This window comes from Mesocricetus auratus, unplaced genomic scaffold (assembly GCF_017639785.1).
Source record: "Mesocricetus auratus isolate SY011 unplaced genomic scaffold, BCM_Maur_2.0 Super-Scaffold_100028, whole genome shotgun sequence".
In the NCBI taxonomy this organism is placed as follows: Eukaryota; Metazoa; Chordata; class Mammalia; order Rodentia; family Cricetidae; genus Mesocricetus; species Mesocricetus auratus.
The window spans coordinates 12,950,645-12,963,066 of NW_024429209.1; the positions used below are offsets into that span (position 1 = coordinate 12,950,645).

The 12,422-nt window shown below is 56.0% G+C and overlaps 1 protein-coding gene across 1 annotated transcript in view; it reads right to left on the reverse strand.

Moving 5' to 3' along the window:
* The window catches only part of Prex1 (phosphatidylinositol-3,4,5-trisphosphate dependent Rac exchange factor 1), a 155,990-nt gene that overhangs the window by 19,624 nt on the left and 123,944 nt on the right, over positions 1-12,422 (reverse strand). Inside the window, exons 15-23 of the mRNA XM_005074413.4 lie at positions 11,497-11,569; positions 8,938-9,080; positions 7,859-7,951; positions 7,112-7,260; positions 5,575-5,660; positions 3,385-3,521; positions 2,775-2,880; positions 1,047-1,234; positions 529-690 (exon numbers count right to left, since the gene is read on the reverse strand). Of these exons, the coding sequence (XP_005074470.1) occupies positions 529-690; positions 1,047-1,234; positions 2,775-2,880; positions 3,385-3,521; positions 5,575-5,660; positions 7,112-7,260; positions 7,859-7,951; positions 8,938-9,080; positions 11,497-11,569 (1,137 nt within the window). The remainder of the gene's footprint in view (positions 1-528; positions 691-1,046; positions 1,235-2,774; positions 2,881-3,384; positions 3,522-5,574; positions 5,661-7,111; positions 7,261-7,858; positions 7,952-8,937; positions 9,081-11,496; positions 11,570-12,422) is intronic.

Here is a 12,422-nt window from a genome sequence, read left to right on the forward strand (position 1 = left end):
AGGGGGTGTGAGGTAGCATCAGGGGGTCCTTGCATACCCCTGGAGCCACTTTATCCTGGCTGAGACCCGACATTCCCAAACGGAAAAGCTGTGACTGGAGCGAGGCCCCGAGTACCTCTCCCAGGGACAGTCTAGCCGAGTGTGTGACACTGAGCACTGACGTGTACTCTTTTCTCTGTGTCGGCTGTTGTAATGTCGTAGGGACCATGTCTCAGGACCCTCAGGTAAGGGGTCGAGCACGGTCACCTCCTCACACTACAAGGCTTGGGGGAGGGCAAGAGCACAGAGCCAGGAGCATCCTGGGAATCCACGTGGACAGGGGACGCTGCAGCTACAGCCACAAGGCCATCTGGTCACCACCGGCGAAGGCCCAGCCTGAGAGTGAGCGGACGTGAACAAACAGACTCCCACGGGGATTGCTTAGGCACCTGGATACAGCTGTGCCTGACGTTCATCTATAGCCTGCCCACGACTGAAGTTTAGCCTCACTCGGGCGAACTGGCAGAGAAGAGTGTGGGTGGCACATACCTCCTGGTAACACCTGATCCGCTGGCTGATGCTCTCCAGCTTGGTGTCACAGATGTTATGGAACTCATAGTGGGACATGGTGATGATGGCGCTACTCAGGGCCATGAGCCGGCCACAGTTCTGCACGAAGATGTTGTCGTCCTCGGCGAAGGCCTCAAGGATCTGTGGGAGGGAGGACAGCTACTGAGCATGCCTGGGTACCGTGGGGGCAGAGTGCCCTTACCTGTAGGGACCCTTTTTGCACCATGACACCTTAAAAGGTTGGGGCTGTGACATACCCATTTTGGAGAAAGGTAAAGTGAGGCTAAAAGAACAATAACCATCTATCTACCCCACTTCTGCAGCTGGTGAGCACTAGGAAAACGACTATATCAGGGCTCCAAGGCTAAGCAATCAGCTACCTTGACCTTGGGGCAGAAGAGAGCCCGTTAGGGGCTGAGGGGGCAGGCTGGGGGTGGGACTGGGCATGGGGCAGGGTGGAGTGGGGATGGCTGGGGCGGGACTTGGCAGAGTGAGACCTTGGCAGCCAGGCAGAAGCAGCCGCGGGGCTCCACGATCTTCTCCAGCACGTGACACTTGGCTCCGGCCGTGCTCACATACTCGTAGACCACACCATGCTCCAAGTGCACATTTTCCAGCGTCAGGCTGACCACAGCGCTGTTGTCATGCAGGCTCAGCTGGGGACCCAGGGATAGCAGGGGCAGGGCTGGAAGCCAGAGGGGCAAACCACACTGAGAGCAGCCCTGTGCCGTAGGCGTGAGACTGCACCCAGCACTCCCGGGTGGGCCACGGCGGAGACACACTCCAACAAGCATACCGTAGCTTCCCCTGCTTGCTGGTCCGCTATCCTACCCACGGAGGAGTCCCTCCCGGAGTGGACCCAAGTGCGCATTCGCAGTGGAAGCTGTCCCCCACTGCCCCCGTTGGTTCTACAGACAGCAGGGAACTGCCAGTGCGGTCCCCACTGGATCCACAGAAGGGAAGAGACATTCTCTTTCTCAAGAGGATTCAAAGGTGCCAGGGCCACCTTGTATAATGCCAACCGAGAGGCCGAGACGTGAGAGGTGTTGGATGGAGCCAGCACTGAAGCTGGTTGCTCTGCTCAGATTTCAGTTTGCTAAGCTCACATCTTTCTGTGACCCGGTCCAGAAAGGACTATGTGTTCAGGACATATGGGGTGATCTGAGGAGATGACATCCGTGTGAGTGGAGGACAGGGGCCCGGGCATCGCACACAAGTGTGATGCTGGGGCAGGGGTACATTCAGCTAGTGCAGAGCAGAGGGCAAGAAGGAAGGAGAGGTGAGGTGACAGGGGGGCCAGGCTAGCCCGGACCCCCAGACTTTGAAGCCTGCGGTCAGGATTGCGGGGAGAGGGCCACCAGAAGGCTCTGTTCTCGTTCTGTGAGGTCACTGCGTGTGGCATGTGGCAGAGGACAACCGGGGAGAGGACAGTGGGCAGCCTGGTAGAAACCAGTTGCAGACTGAACCAGTGCCAGTGAGGGTGGTGGGAACTGGTCAGACCGTGTGTGGACAGAAAGAAGGACAGAGTGAGGGGAGAGAGTGCTGCAGACACCGGGGAGGGGAGGGGGAGAACAAAAAAGAGGCCTGAGACTCCGGAGGGATAAAGATGGATCAGGGCAGGTTTGGGGGGAAAGCCAACTTCAGTCAGTGTGGGCTACGGTAAGTTTGTGGTGCCTGCCGACAGCCAGCAGAGGAAACGCAGTGACAGTCGAGGGGCCAAAGGTGACTCCAAAGGGGACCGTGGCAGGTCACGCTAGGACAGAGGCCCACAGAAGATGCATACTTCTGCCCCCTAACCCGAGAGTCTGTCCAGCTGTCAGCAGGGAGAACTGGGAAGCCAGTAAGGAACCAACTCCTGAGTCAGTGATGAGTAAGTGGGAACAGTGTCATCAGGGTCCGTCGTGGGCAGATGGAGAGAGCCAGAAAGACAGCGAGTTGTCAGGACTTGGGCCAACTGTGCTGGGCCATCAGCCAGCAAGAGAATCAGGAGCCGAGGAATGTGAGAAGCTTCTAGAAGCAGACAAGTTAGTGGACTCCCCCGACAGCCCCAGAAAGAAACACGGCCCCAGTGAGACTCTTCTAGACTGTGAGGCCTCCAGCGTGAGCTCCTAAAGATGGAGTCAAGGGCTGCAGTCCTGAGGACCGAATGGGATGGACCTGGTGACAAAGAGGATCAGCCATTATGGCAGAGCCAAACTGGAGCTCCTCACATTCCAGTCCCTTACCTGAGTCGGGTTGGTCATCTTCCTGGGGGTCCTCATCAGGGGCGCCCTGACTGGCCCGTGCCTGCTGGGCATCCTCATGGCTATGGTAGACCCACTGGTACAGACCCTGCAAAGAGCCACTATCAGAGGACCAGCCCCCTAGTGCTCAGAGGGGGAGGGACGGGCCAAGACGGGTCTGATTCCCACCCATGACGCCACCTCTGAAGAGACCTCCAAAATGTCACTCTGGTACACTGGCCACACCCAGTCTTCAGTTTGGAACACAGGCTCCAGATAGGAGCTTTGCAACACTCGAGGCATAGGTAATGTCCTCACCTCTCCTGCATCCCCGAGGCCAAGGAGCATGTCTGGTGCGTGACAGGTACTCAGTAAACACTTGCTGAGAGAGTGAGTGGGGACATAAGAGTGACTGCCAAAACCTTCCAGAACCCAGGCCTCCAAGCACGCAGCAGCGACTTCTATGGTCCATGCGGCTTGTTGCTCACAGCATATATTAGACACTGCAGCTACAATACCCTGTTTGTCAAAGGGCCCCTCACACTCAACTCAGCCAGGAAAACCTAGGCTGCCAGGGCTCATGGCCCAGCTCAGTGCTCATCTGAGTGCTCACCAGGGCCTCCTCCCGGTGGTTGCGGAAAGCTTGAAAGTGCTCCAGGACTTCAAGGGCACCATCATTTGCCACGCTGTTGCCATTGACTTTCAGGATGCACTGGCCTGCACAGAGCCCGGCGGCCACAGCCTCTGAGCCTGGGGAACAAGAGCAATTGAGGCCAGAGCCAGGAAGAGGAGCCACGCTCAGGCCGCCCCCACCAACAGCTGCATCTGGGAGCTGTGCTCCCTCCCACCTGCCAACCAACGAGCTGCAGAGACACCTGCAGTGGGCAGGGCACAGCTGACATCCACATCCACCACCACCACCACCACCACCCCTCCCCCGCCACTGGGAGCAGCTGGGCAATTAGCCCAAGGTGGTATCTCAGATCCCTATCTCTCAGAGCCCTGCATGACCTCATAGTGAGGGACCAAAGCCAAGTGGCAGAGAGACATGGAAGAGCACAGGCTCAGAAAAGGCAGACCTCAGTACAGCTGCCTGACTCAAGCCCGTCCCTCTCAACTCTACAAGGCCCACACAGTGGGCCCCCAGGCTTCTGTGGGCTGACCGACGAGTTCAGAAATAGACGCAGATGACCAGCTGCCTCCAGTTAAGAGATGTGCAGGCCTTGGGGACCTCGGCCAGTGCAGGTCCCAGCCTTGGGCTTCCAACTGCGCCTCTGCCCTGCAGCCTGCAACACGCTACCTCACTTCTCTGGCCTCAATGTCCCCATCTGTGACAGTCACATGCAGCGCATCTCTTTAAAGGACTCTGGGGAGACTCAGGAGTCTGGGCATGGGAAACAGCTGACGCTCACTTCTTAGTTCCTATGGTTCTAGCCAAGGCCTCACACACTGACGGCTGGAACCCGGCTGACCCCGGCTGCTGCTGCTGGGAAGCTACAGAAACTATAAGAAGCCGGGAGAGGGCGGCCCGGGTCACTGGTAGTGTGCCTTTGACAAGGATTGTGAGTTCCTGTCCTCTTAACTCCTCACCTTCTTGTCGGCCGCACGTGAATGGCTTCACTCTGCTACACTCCTGTTGTGACGCCTCTCCAAAGGTCAGAACAATGGTGTCCATTGGCTCCAGATACGGAGCCACACCAAAACTCTCCTCTAAGTCTACCAACTCGGGCATTTTTTTAGTTGAGGAACGCTAAGTGACACAGCCGCATACACTGCGAACACCTACGAAAGCCCCGGTAGCTACTTGGCTACCTCACTCTCTACACCTGGTGTGGGACCCTTGGTGTTCTGTGGGGCTGTCCTGGGTCCTACAGAATGCCAGCAACATCTACCTCTGTCCACTAGATGCCATGGCACTCCCTCCCTCATGGTGACAACCAAAAACTGCCTACAGACAATGCCAGGTATCACCTGGAGAAGGAACAAAACAATTCCAGGAAGAAATATCCTTTTAAAGACACGTGGAATACAAACCTCTGTAAAATACTATCAAATCCCAGTTGCCTTCATTGACGTGTATTTTGCTAACTGATAAATACTAAAAGATATAGCTGCTCTAGGGGCTGGAGAGACGGCTCAGCAGTTAAGAGCACTGACTATTCTTCTAGAGGAAACTCTCAACCCCCAGCACCCACAAAGCAGGTCACAACTGTCTCTAGCTCCAATCCCAGGAGATGCAACACCCTCTCTCTGACCTCCACAGACACTGTGCTCATGTATATATGCAAGCAAAAATACTAACATAAAGATAATAAAATTAAAAAATAATAAATGTAAGTAGAACTCTGGGAGAAAGGAGGGTGTTTAAAACGAGACGAGAACGTCAGGAAACCCAGCATCAGGGATCTCCTTGGCCTCACTGTGAACAGCACCTGAAACAGCCCCCAAAGAAGCAGCACAGACCACGGGGGCTTCAGATTGGTAGCCCATGGCTCAGTGTGGCCGCAGAAGTGATTTTGTGGGACCTCCAGATTCAGAGCTCTGGTGCCTTTTGGATTCTATGTCTGCCTGGCGGGGGGACACCCAGCCCATCTGGATGGCAAGCCTACCTCCCCCCACCAACCTGTCTCAGTCCCAGCACTTTCCATGTCTTCCGATTGTTCCTTCTCCCCTCCTGCAACTGGCCTTTGCAGGTCTCTGCTAGAGCAATACGTTCTGGGATGCACTAGCACCGGAAACATGTCTCCCCGTGCACACAATGCAGCCCCAAGAGGCTCTCTCTGCACACCAGGCTCCAGCTCACCTCTGCCCACAGCAAAGACGCACGGCGGGGCTGCTCCTCGGATCTGGAAGGACAGGGCCTCTGGGTGGTCAGGGACTTTGATGGTCCTAGCAGGCACAGGGGCAGGGAAGGACAGGCCATGAGAAAAAGGAGTGTGGTTCCCGCTCACCTAGGAGTCTCCTTCAACCATCACTGTACCCTGTCTCCAAGACTTCTTGGAAATCAGCCCTGAAAGGAATGGCACCTAGAAACACAGTCAACCAGATCCCCAAAGCACACAGTAAAGACCAAAGGCCATCCACCACAGTGGAGAGGGACAGCGCCAGCTGAGAAGGTGACAGATTTCAAGGGGAGGCACTGGCTGGGGGGTATTAAGAGGAGGCACTAGCTGGCAGGGGGCAGATATCGAGGGGCGGCACCAGCGAGGGGGTTGGCAGGTGTCACTTATCTTGAGTTGCTACGCAGCTTTCTGCCTCCCTGCCTCAGCCATGTCCCCTGCCACACAGCATGATCCCTTCTATGCCTACCCTGAGAGCCTATTCGCAGAACTTTAAACCCTGGAGACTTCCATCTCTGGCACCTAGCAGGCAAGCCTTACCAGTCACCTTTCCCCTAAATCTCCTCTTCTTACAGAAAATAGTCTAGAGCAGCGTTCTCGACTTCCTAACACTGAGACCCTTTAACACAGCTCTTCCTGCTATGGGGACCCCTAACCATAAACCTATTTGCATTGCTACTTCATAACTATGATTTTGCTACAGTTTCCCAATGGCCTTAGGTGAACCCGTGAAAGGGTCATCCTACACCCCCACCTCCACCCCGCGCCACTGAGAACCACTGAAAACTCTGGCAGCTTACAGTCACGTTTGTTTGATCTGGCCCATGGCACCAAACGCGTAATCTGAAAATAGAAGCATGCCCGCCGTACCTACGTCTAGATGTGGTCCACCCTGACCCCGAAGGCTGGGCAGCTCCCAGCTTGTCACCTGCAGCTCCCAGCTTGTCACCTGCTTCCGCCTGCAGCCCCAGGGAGGCTTCCATCTACGGGGCCTTCCCACAGCATAAGGAACCACGGGGCCTGGCCCCATGGCCTTGCCCACCCTCCTCTCTCCCACCCCACTCCAAGCCCTCACTGCCTCTATTCCTCCATCGTGCCATGAACGATGTGACCTCAGGTTCTCTGTGCCAGACGCCTCATCCTTCCAGAGCCCTCGTCCCCAGAAGCCCCTTAACCCTGCCGTCTCTGAGGGCCACCACAATCCCCAGTGACGTCTCTGTGGCCCCCATTTCTCTGCACACTCTGTTTTCTTCAGTCACACACACCTACCCCACTCAGCACACAACTCACTCCTGTCCTGTGTACACCTGTGCCCCTGTCCACTCCCCGACTCCACCTAATCCATGGAGGGAAGAACTCTGTCCGCCCTGACGGGCCTGCGTTCCCAAGCCTGTGCCACCAGCCACGCTCGCGCACTTGGGCACCTACTAGGAGACTAACAAAGATAACAGACCCAACCACGAGGACCAAGACCTGGGTCAGCCTTGGGGTCACACTCACTCTTTGGCCTTGGTGGCCACCAGGAGGCGGAGTGGGCGGCGGGAACAGAAGGACTGGTTAAGGATGGTCTCCACCTCAGAGAAGGGCCGCAGGAACACCAGGTCCTCGTTGATGGAGTAGATCTTCCTCCCCGCCTGTAGGCCAGCCATCTGGAGGGACAAGCACACCTATCACTGACCTTCTCCTGCTTCGCTGAGGAAGCTGGAATGTTCACCAGGAAGCTGAGTCATTCCCTCTGGATGAGTGCTGAGAGGTATGTGAGCACAGGCTCTGGGCTCTGAGCTGTAAAGGGAAGCCCAAGAAGGCAAGGGTGGGTGCTAATTCCCTCGGGAAGAAATGGTCAGAGTCAGACACCTCTGCTGTCAGGGCACAAGGGTCGGTGGGGTGGCCACTTTGTGACCAAGAATGTGGAATGAACATCAACATGACCCAGCCCCTCCTCCTAGCCCAGCAGGCCATGAGCTGGAACTGGGAGACAAACCCTTCAAGGGAGACTTCTGCTTTCCCTGCACATCCCCAGAGGCCCAGTAGGTGGCGCTGGAGGAATACGCCGGGAAGGCAGTCTCATTTCCCAGCCACCTTGCAGCTCAGACAGGAAGTCCCAGGCTCAGTTTCCCCATATGAGCAAGAAGAGGAAAGGCACCAGGTGACATTCCAGAGCCTGCTGAACTGGTCCACCTCAAAAGACATGGAGACACGCCCAGCTGGGATGCTGCCCCACCTGAGTGGCCACCCTGTGGGTCTCACCTCTGCTAACGAGCCCCTCTGCACCGACTTCACCACCACAGCCTTGTTCTTCTCCTCAAGATCGAAGCCATAGTCGTCTTCCTGCGGCGGGATCTGAAAGCCCGAGACCCAGGTGCATTTGAGGCAACGCTACCCCGCTCCCCACGGGCTGCGATCCTGCAGCTGGGACCCCAAGTCTACAGGGTAGGGGTGTAGACTAGGGCGCAGGACCAGGCAGTGGAATGCCGTGGGACACACAGTAGGAACAAAACACACCTATGTTGAGTGAGGGTGTGCCACCCTCTCCTCCCATAGGCCAGTGCTGATGGATCACCTATCAGGTTGCTTCTGTGACCCTCCCACCCCACCCTGAGCCCAGAGACAGTCTCTCTGCTGCCCTCGCTGCAAGCGTTCAGTAACCCTTTCACACGAAGGAAGGAGATCCTAAGTGCCAGGGAGGGAGGTAAAAGGAAACTGGGCGACACTTTCCCCCAGGACAGGATGGCCAGAAGACGAGCTGGGATCCAGGGAGTTGGGGTTCGTGTACATATGAACCCATAATCGGTCAGCAGGAACTCCACGGGCACTGGAGACACGCCTGCCCACCTGGACTGCTGACTGTGTGTGGAGGGGACAGTCTGCAGCGTGACGGGGAATGTGCTCAGGCTAGAGCAGAACAGAGCAGAGGAACCAGGGGAAGGGACACCTGAGAGTTTCGTAGATGGGAAAGCGCTCCAGACAGCAGGCACGGCATGTGAGAAGGCAGCCCCGAAGTGGGCTAGGATGCCAACATTCCTGACCTGGCTGCTAAGAGTTCCCAACTGCAGACACTCAAGACTCCTGAGACCTAGAGTGCTGTAGGTGACTCAAGAGACACTGAGAAGCAATGGGTGTAGAGTAGATGAAAGGGCAGGAGCACCTGCAACCCCAATGCTTTGTGAAGAGTGCAGCCCTGGCTGGCACAGTGACCTGGCTACGCTGGCCTGAGACACATGATCAGAGCTGCATGCCCTGCTCTGACCACTGTCTGAAGCTGCCCAGCTCCCAGGCCACAGGAGAGTCAGGGGAAGAAAGGCACATCAGCCCTACTATGCTCCTACCAGCAACCGTTTTGCCAGAATGTTCTCCACCAGCTTGAAGTCATTGCGAAGCTGTTTGTTCTTGCTGCTGGTCCCCTCCATCTCCTCGTCGGCATGGAAGCGGAAGTATTGGGACTCATCTTTGAATTCACTCTTCTCGAGAACTGCAAGCCACAGACACACAGCACGTGGTCAGACAGCAGCCCTCGCCAACCAGCAGCCACAGGCTAGAAACAAGCACTGGACAAGTGTGGCTTGGCAGAGAGAGTATTATACTGAAGCAAAATTGCACACCAATGCTAATATGTGTGAATTCCACATGAAGGGCCACCTTTCTAACTCTTTAAAAATCTGACACGGCTCAGGGGGTGAAGTGCCTGCCGTGCAAACATTAAGACCTGAGTTTGGATCCACGATAACTATATAAATGCCAAGTGTCCCAGGTCTGTAACCCCAGCTCTGGGGAGGCACAGACCGGCACAACTTCAGAGTTTGCTGGTCAGCTAATCTACCCAGTTGGTGGGCTCTGGGTTCAGAGAGAGACCCTGTCTCAAAAACTAAGTGGGAAATTAAAAAGGTATAGCTGAGTAAAACGTCCGATGTCCATCTCTGGCCTGACACGTGTGCTGAGTGAGTGCACCTACACACACACACACACACACACACACACACACACACACACACACACACACACACACCACACCACACCACACCACACACCCAGGCCATTTCCCAGCACCCACACTGGGCAGCTCACAACCACCTGCAACCCCAGCTCCAGGGGATCTGATACCCTCTGTAGCCTCCATGGGCCACTAAACTCAAGTGTGGGGGGGTGCGGGGGGGGATGCAGGCGCGTACACACACGTTTAAAACAAGAATTTTTTTTTAAAAAAAAGAGGGTGGTACATTGAGGCCCAGAGTTAATCTAAGACCTGTGAGGCGCTGGGACAAGACAGCCAGAGCAACTCTTCTAAGACACCACTCTCTTCAAGGCGGGGGCTCCTCCTCCTGCAGGCAAACTACCTGTGTGTGAGTGTCCCCCGGGTCACGTGACTGTGTTCCTGGCCACCCCTATTACCTCTTTGGAACAAACAGACACACAAATTACTACTTTCATCAGAGCAGGGCAGCCAGGCTCCAAGCAGCCTGCTTATTTAGCCTCCATTGTAAACATGGGGTTAGAAGATTCCAGAACCAGAGGAAGAGTCAGAGCGCTGTATCTGATGGTGGAGTCCCAGCAGACAGGGCGGCAATAAGACTCATTCGAGTCACCAGCACAGCCAGGTGAGGCCCTGATTCCCAGCTTTGAGAGGTGCACACAGACCTGGGTTCAAATCCCTCCACCGAATGCTTTAACCTCGCTGCACTTTTGTCTCGTCCAGCAGAGTAAGACGACCCTGGGATAGCTCTAAGGCCGCAACGCTCAGCCTCACTTTCCCTGTCTGCTTAAGCCCCTCCCTGAAGACCTGCGCGGTTCTGTTCTGAGGCTCAGTTCAGACGTGGCAGGAGGTACTGTCCCCTCCTCCACTCTGTGCTAACCCTGCCCTTTGCCACAGCCACACCCCAACTTCTGGCCCTTTCCTATTTTAGCAGATATTTGAGTTCGTGGCAGGGCGCGGGGGAGCTACACAGCCTGCAATTTCCCTCCCTGAAGGGCCCTGAGGGCATCAGGGTTGCCCAAGTGCCCCTCCTTGTACAGTATCCCCAGACGGCTGCCTTCCGGGAACAAGGCTGGGTGGACCACGGTTATCCTCACCCACAAATGAGAGGCTCCTGCAGAGGGCATGCAGCAGGGCCAGCGCTAGCTATCGGAGGGCACTAACGGCTTGTGGGGAGGAAACAAGCCCAATGGGTGGTCAAGCCTGAGGCAGTGAGCAGTAGAGGGGACAAGACAGCAAGGCTCCTGGAGGAACCAGAGAAATTGAGGCCACAGGGGAGCTAAGCCTAGGGGACGTCAACTAAGGTGAGCCTAAAGCTGGGCCATGGGCATAGACAGGCAAATGGCCCTCAGAATGCTATGGCCCCCAGCCTATTTTCCTAAATAAAGTTTTATTGGCACCCAGCCGCACCCCTTTTGTTCCAGTGTTGTGGCAACTGCTTCAGCATCTCCTGCCTGGTCCTTTGCAGAGCAAGTTTACGAACTCCAGTGAATTAAAGCAAAGCACCTGGGGACAGGGAGATGACCTGAGGCCTGCCAGCTCACACTTCTGCAGCGTGTCTCTGTGCCCAAGCCCGAGCATCCCACCACAGCACGTGCTCATCAGCACGCATGACACACGCTGGTTCTGTCCGATACCCAAGGGGGTGCACACATGCACATATGCGGGACCCTGAGCCCCTTCATGCCATAACCCAGCACCATGCCGGGCACGCAGTGACCGCTGCTGAGGAAGGAGACAGACGCTAAAGAGAGAACACAGTTCCTCTAAGAGGGGCGAGCAACAGTGATGGGAGGCACATGGGGGGGACACCATGCTACCCGGGGGCAGAGAAGGCCAAGGCACAAGCAGCCAATGCTGAGACACAGGCACAGCTGGCTCTCAAGGCCCCAAGCAGAACTCTAGGCCCTGCACTTACCATGATGCATGAAACCATTGTTGCACAGACCCACGCCAAGCGCTACCGCCTCCTCCCGCGTCTGGCAGTCCCCCTGAAACAAACAGAAGGGGGTGCTCTGAGGGGAATCAGCTAAGTGCAGCCCGTGACAGGCTGCCACCCGAGACATGCAGACAGCCTGAGAGCAGAGATTTGTCGAACTGAGTATGAAGGTCGCTAAACATGTTTGGAACTACTCCTAATAAACTCGTAACAAGGGAGTCACTCTGTTATATGCTTCTGGTTTCCCAGCAACGGCCCTTTCCTGATCCCCCCCTAGTAAGGAAACTCTCGCCCCCTTCTACAACAACCTGGGCAATTAAGGTGTACAATGAGACACAAGCAAAATCCTCCAGTGAGGGCAATGTGCGTGGTAAGCCTCCTGTGAGGGCAATCTGCGTGGTAAGCCTCCAGTGAGGGCAATGTGCGTGGTAAGCCTCCTGTGAGGGCAATGTGCGTGGTAAGCCTCCTGTGAGGGCAATGTGCGTGGTAAGCCTCCTGTGGCCATAGACTGTCCCTTTCTTCCCAGCTCCCTGCCTGGAAAGGTGTGTGTGATACTTGGTGCCTCTGAAACCCTTCTAGATCACAATGTGACCTCAAGGTAAAAAACAGTTAGGGTGGCAGAGCAGGAAATGACAGAGTGTGGCTCTCAAAGACCTCATGGTATGCCTCGGCAAGCTGGGCCACCAACCTCTGTGCTGCTGTGTGACAGACACAAATCCCATGTCCCTGGTGTTAGAAATGACGTCCATGGTACCTGGAAAACCTGCAGGAGCTTCTGCAAACCACTGGAAAGGGGGCACCACTGCCCCTCTTACCAGGGACAAAGCCATGTGAGGATTCAATGGCCTCGCCCAAGTGAGGATGGTGGCATGATGGGCAGAAATCTGATCCCTGCAGATGCCACC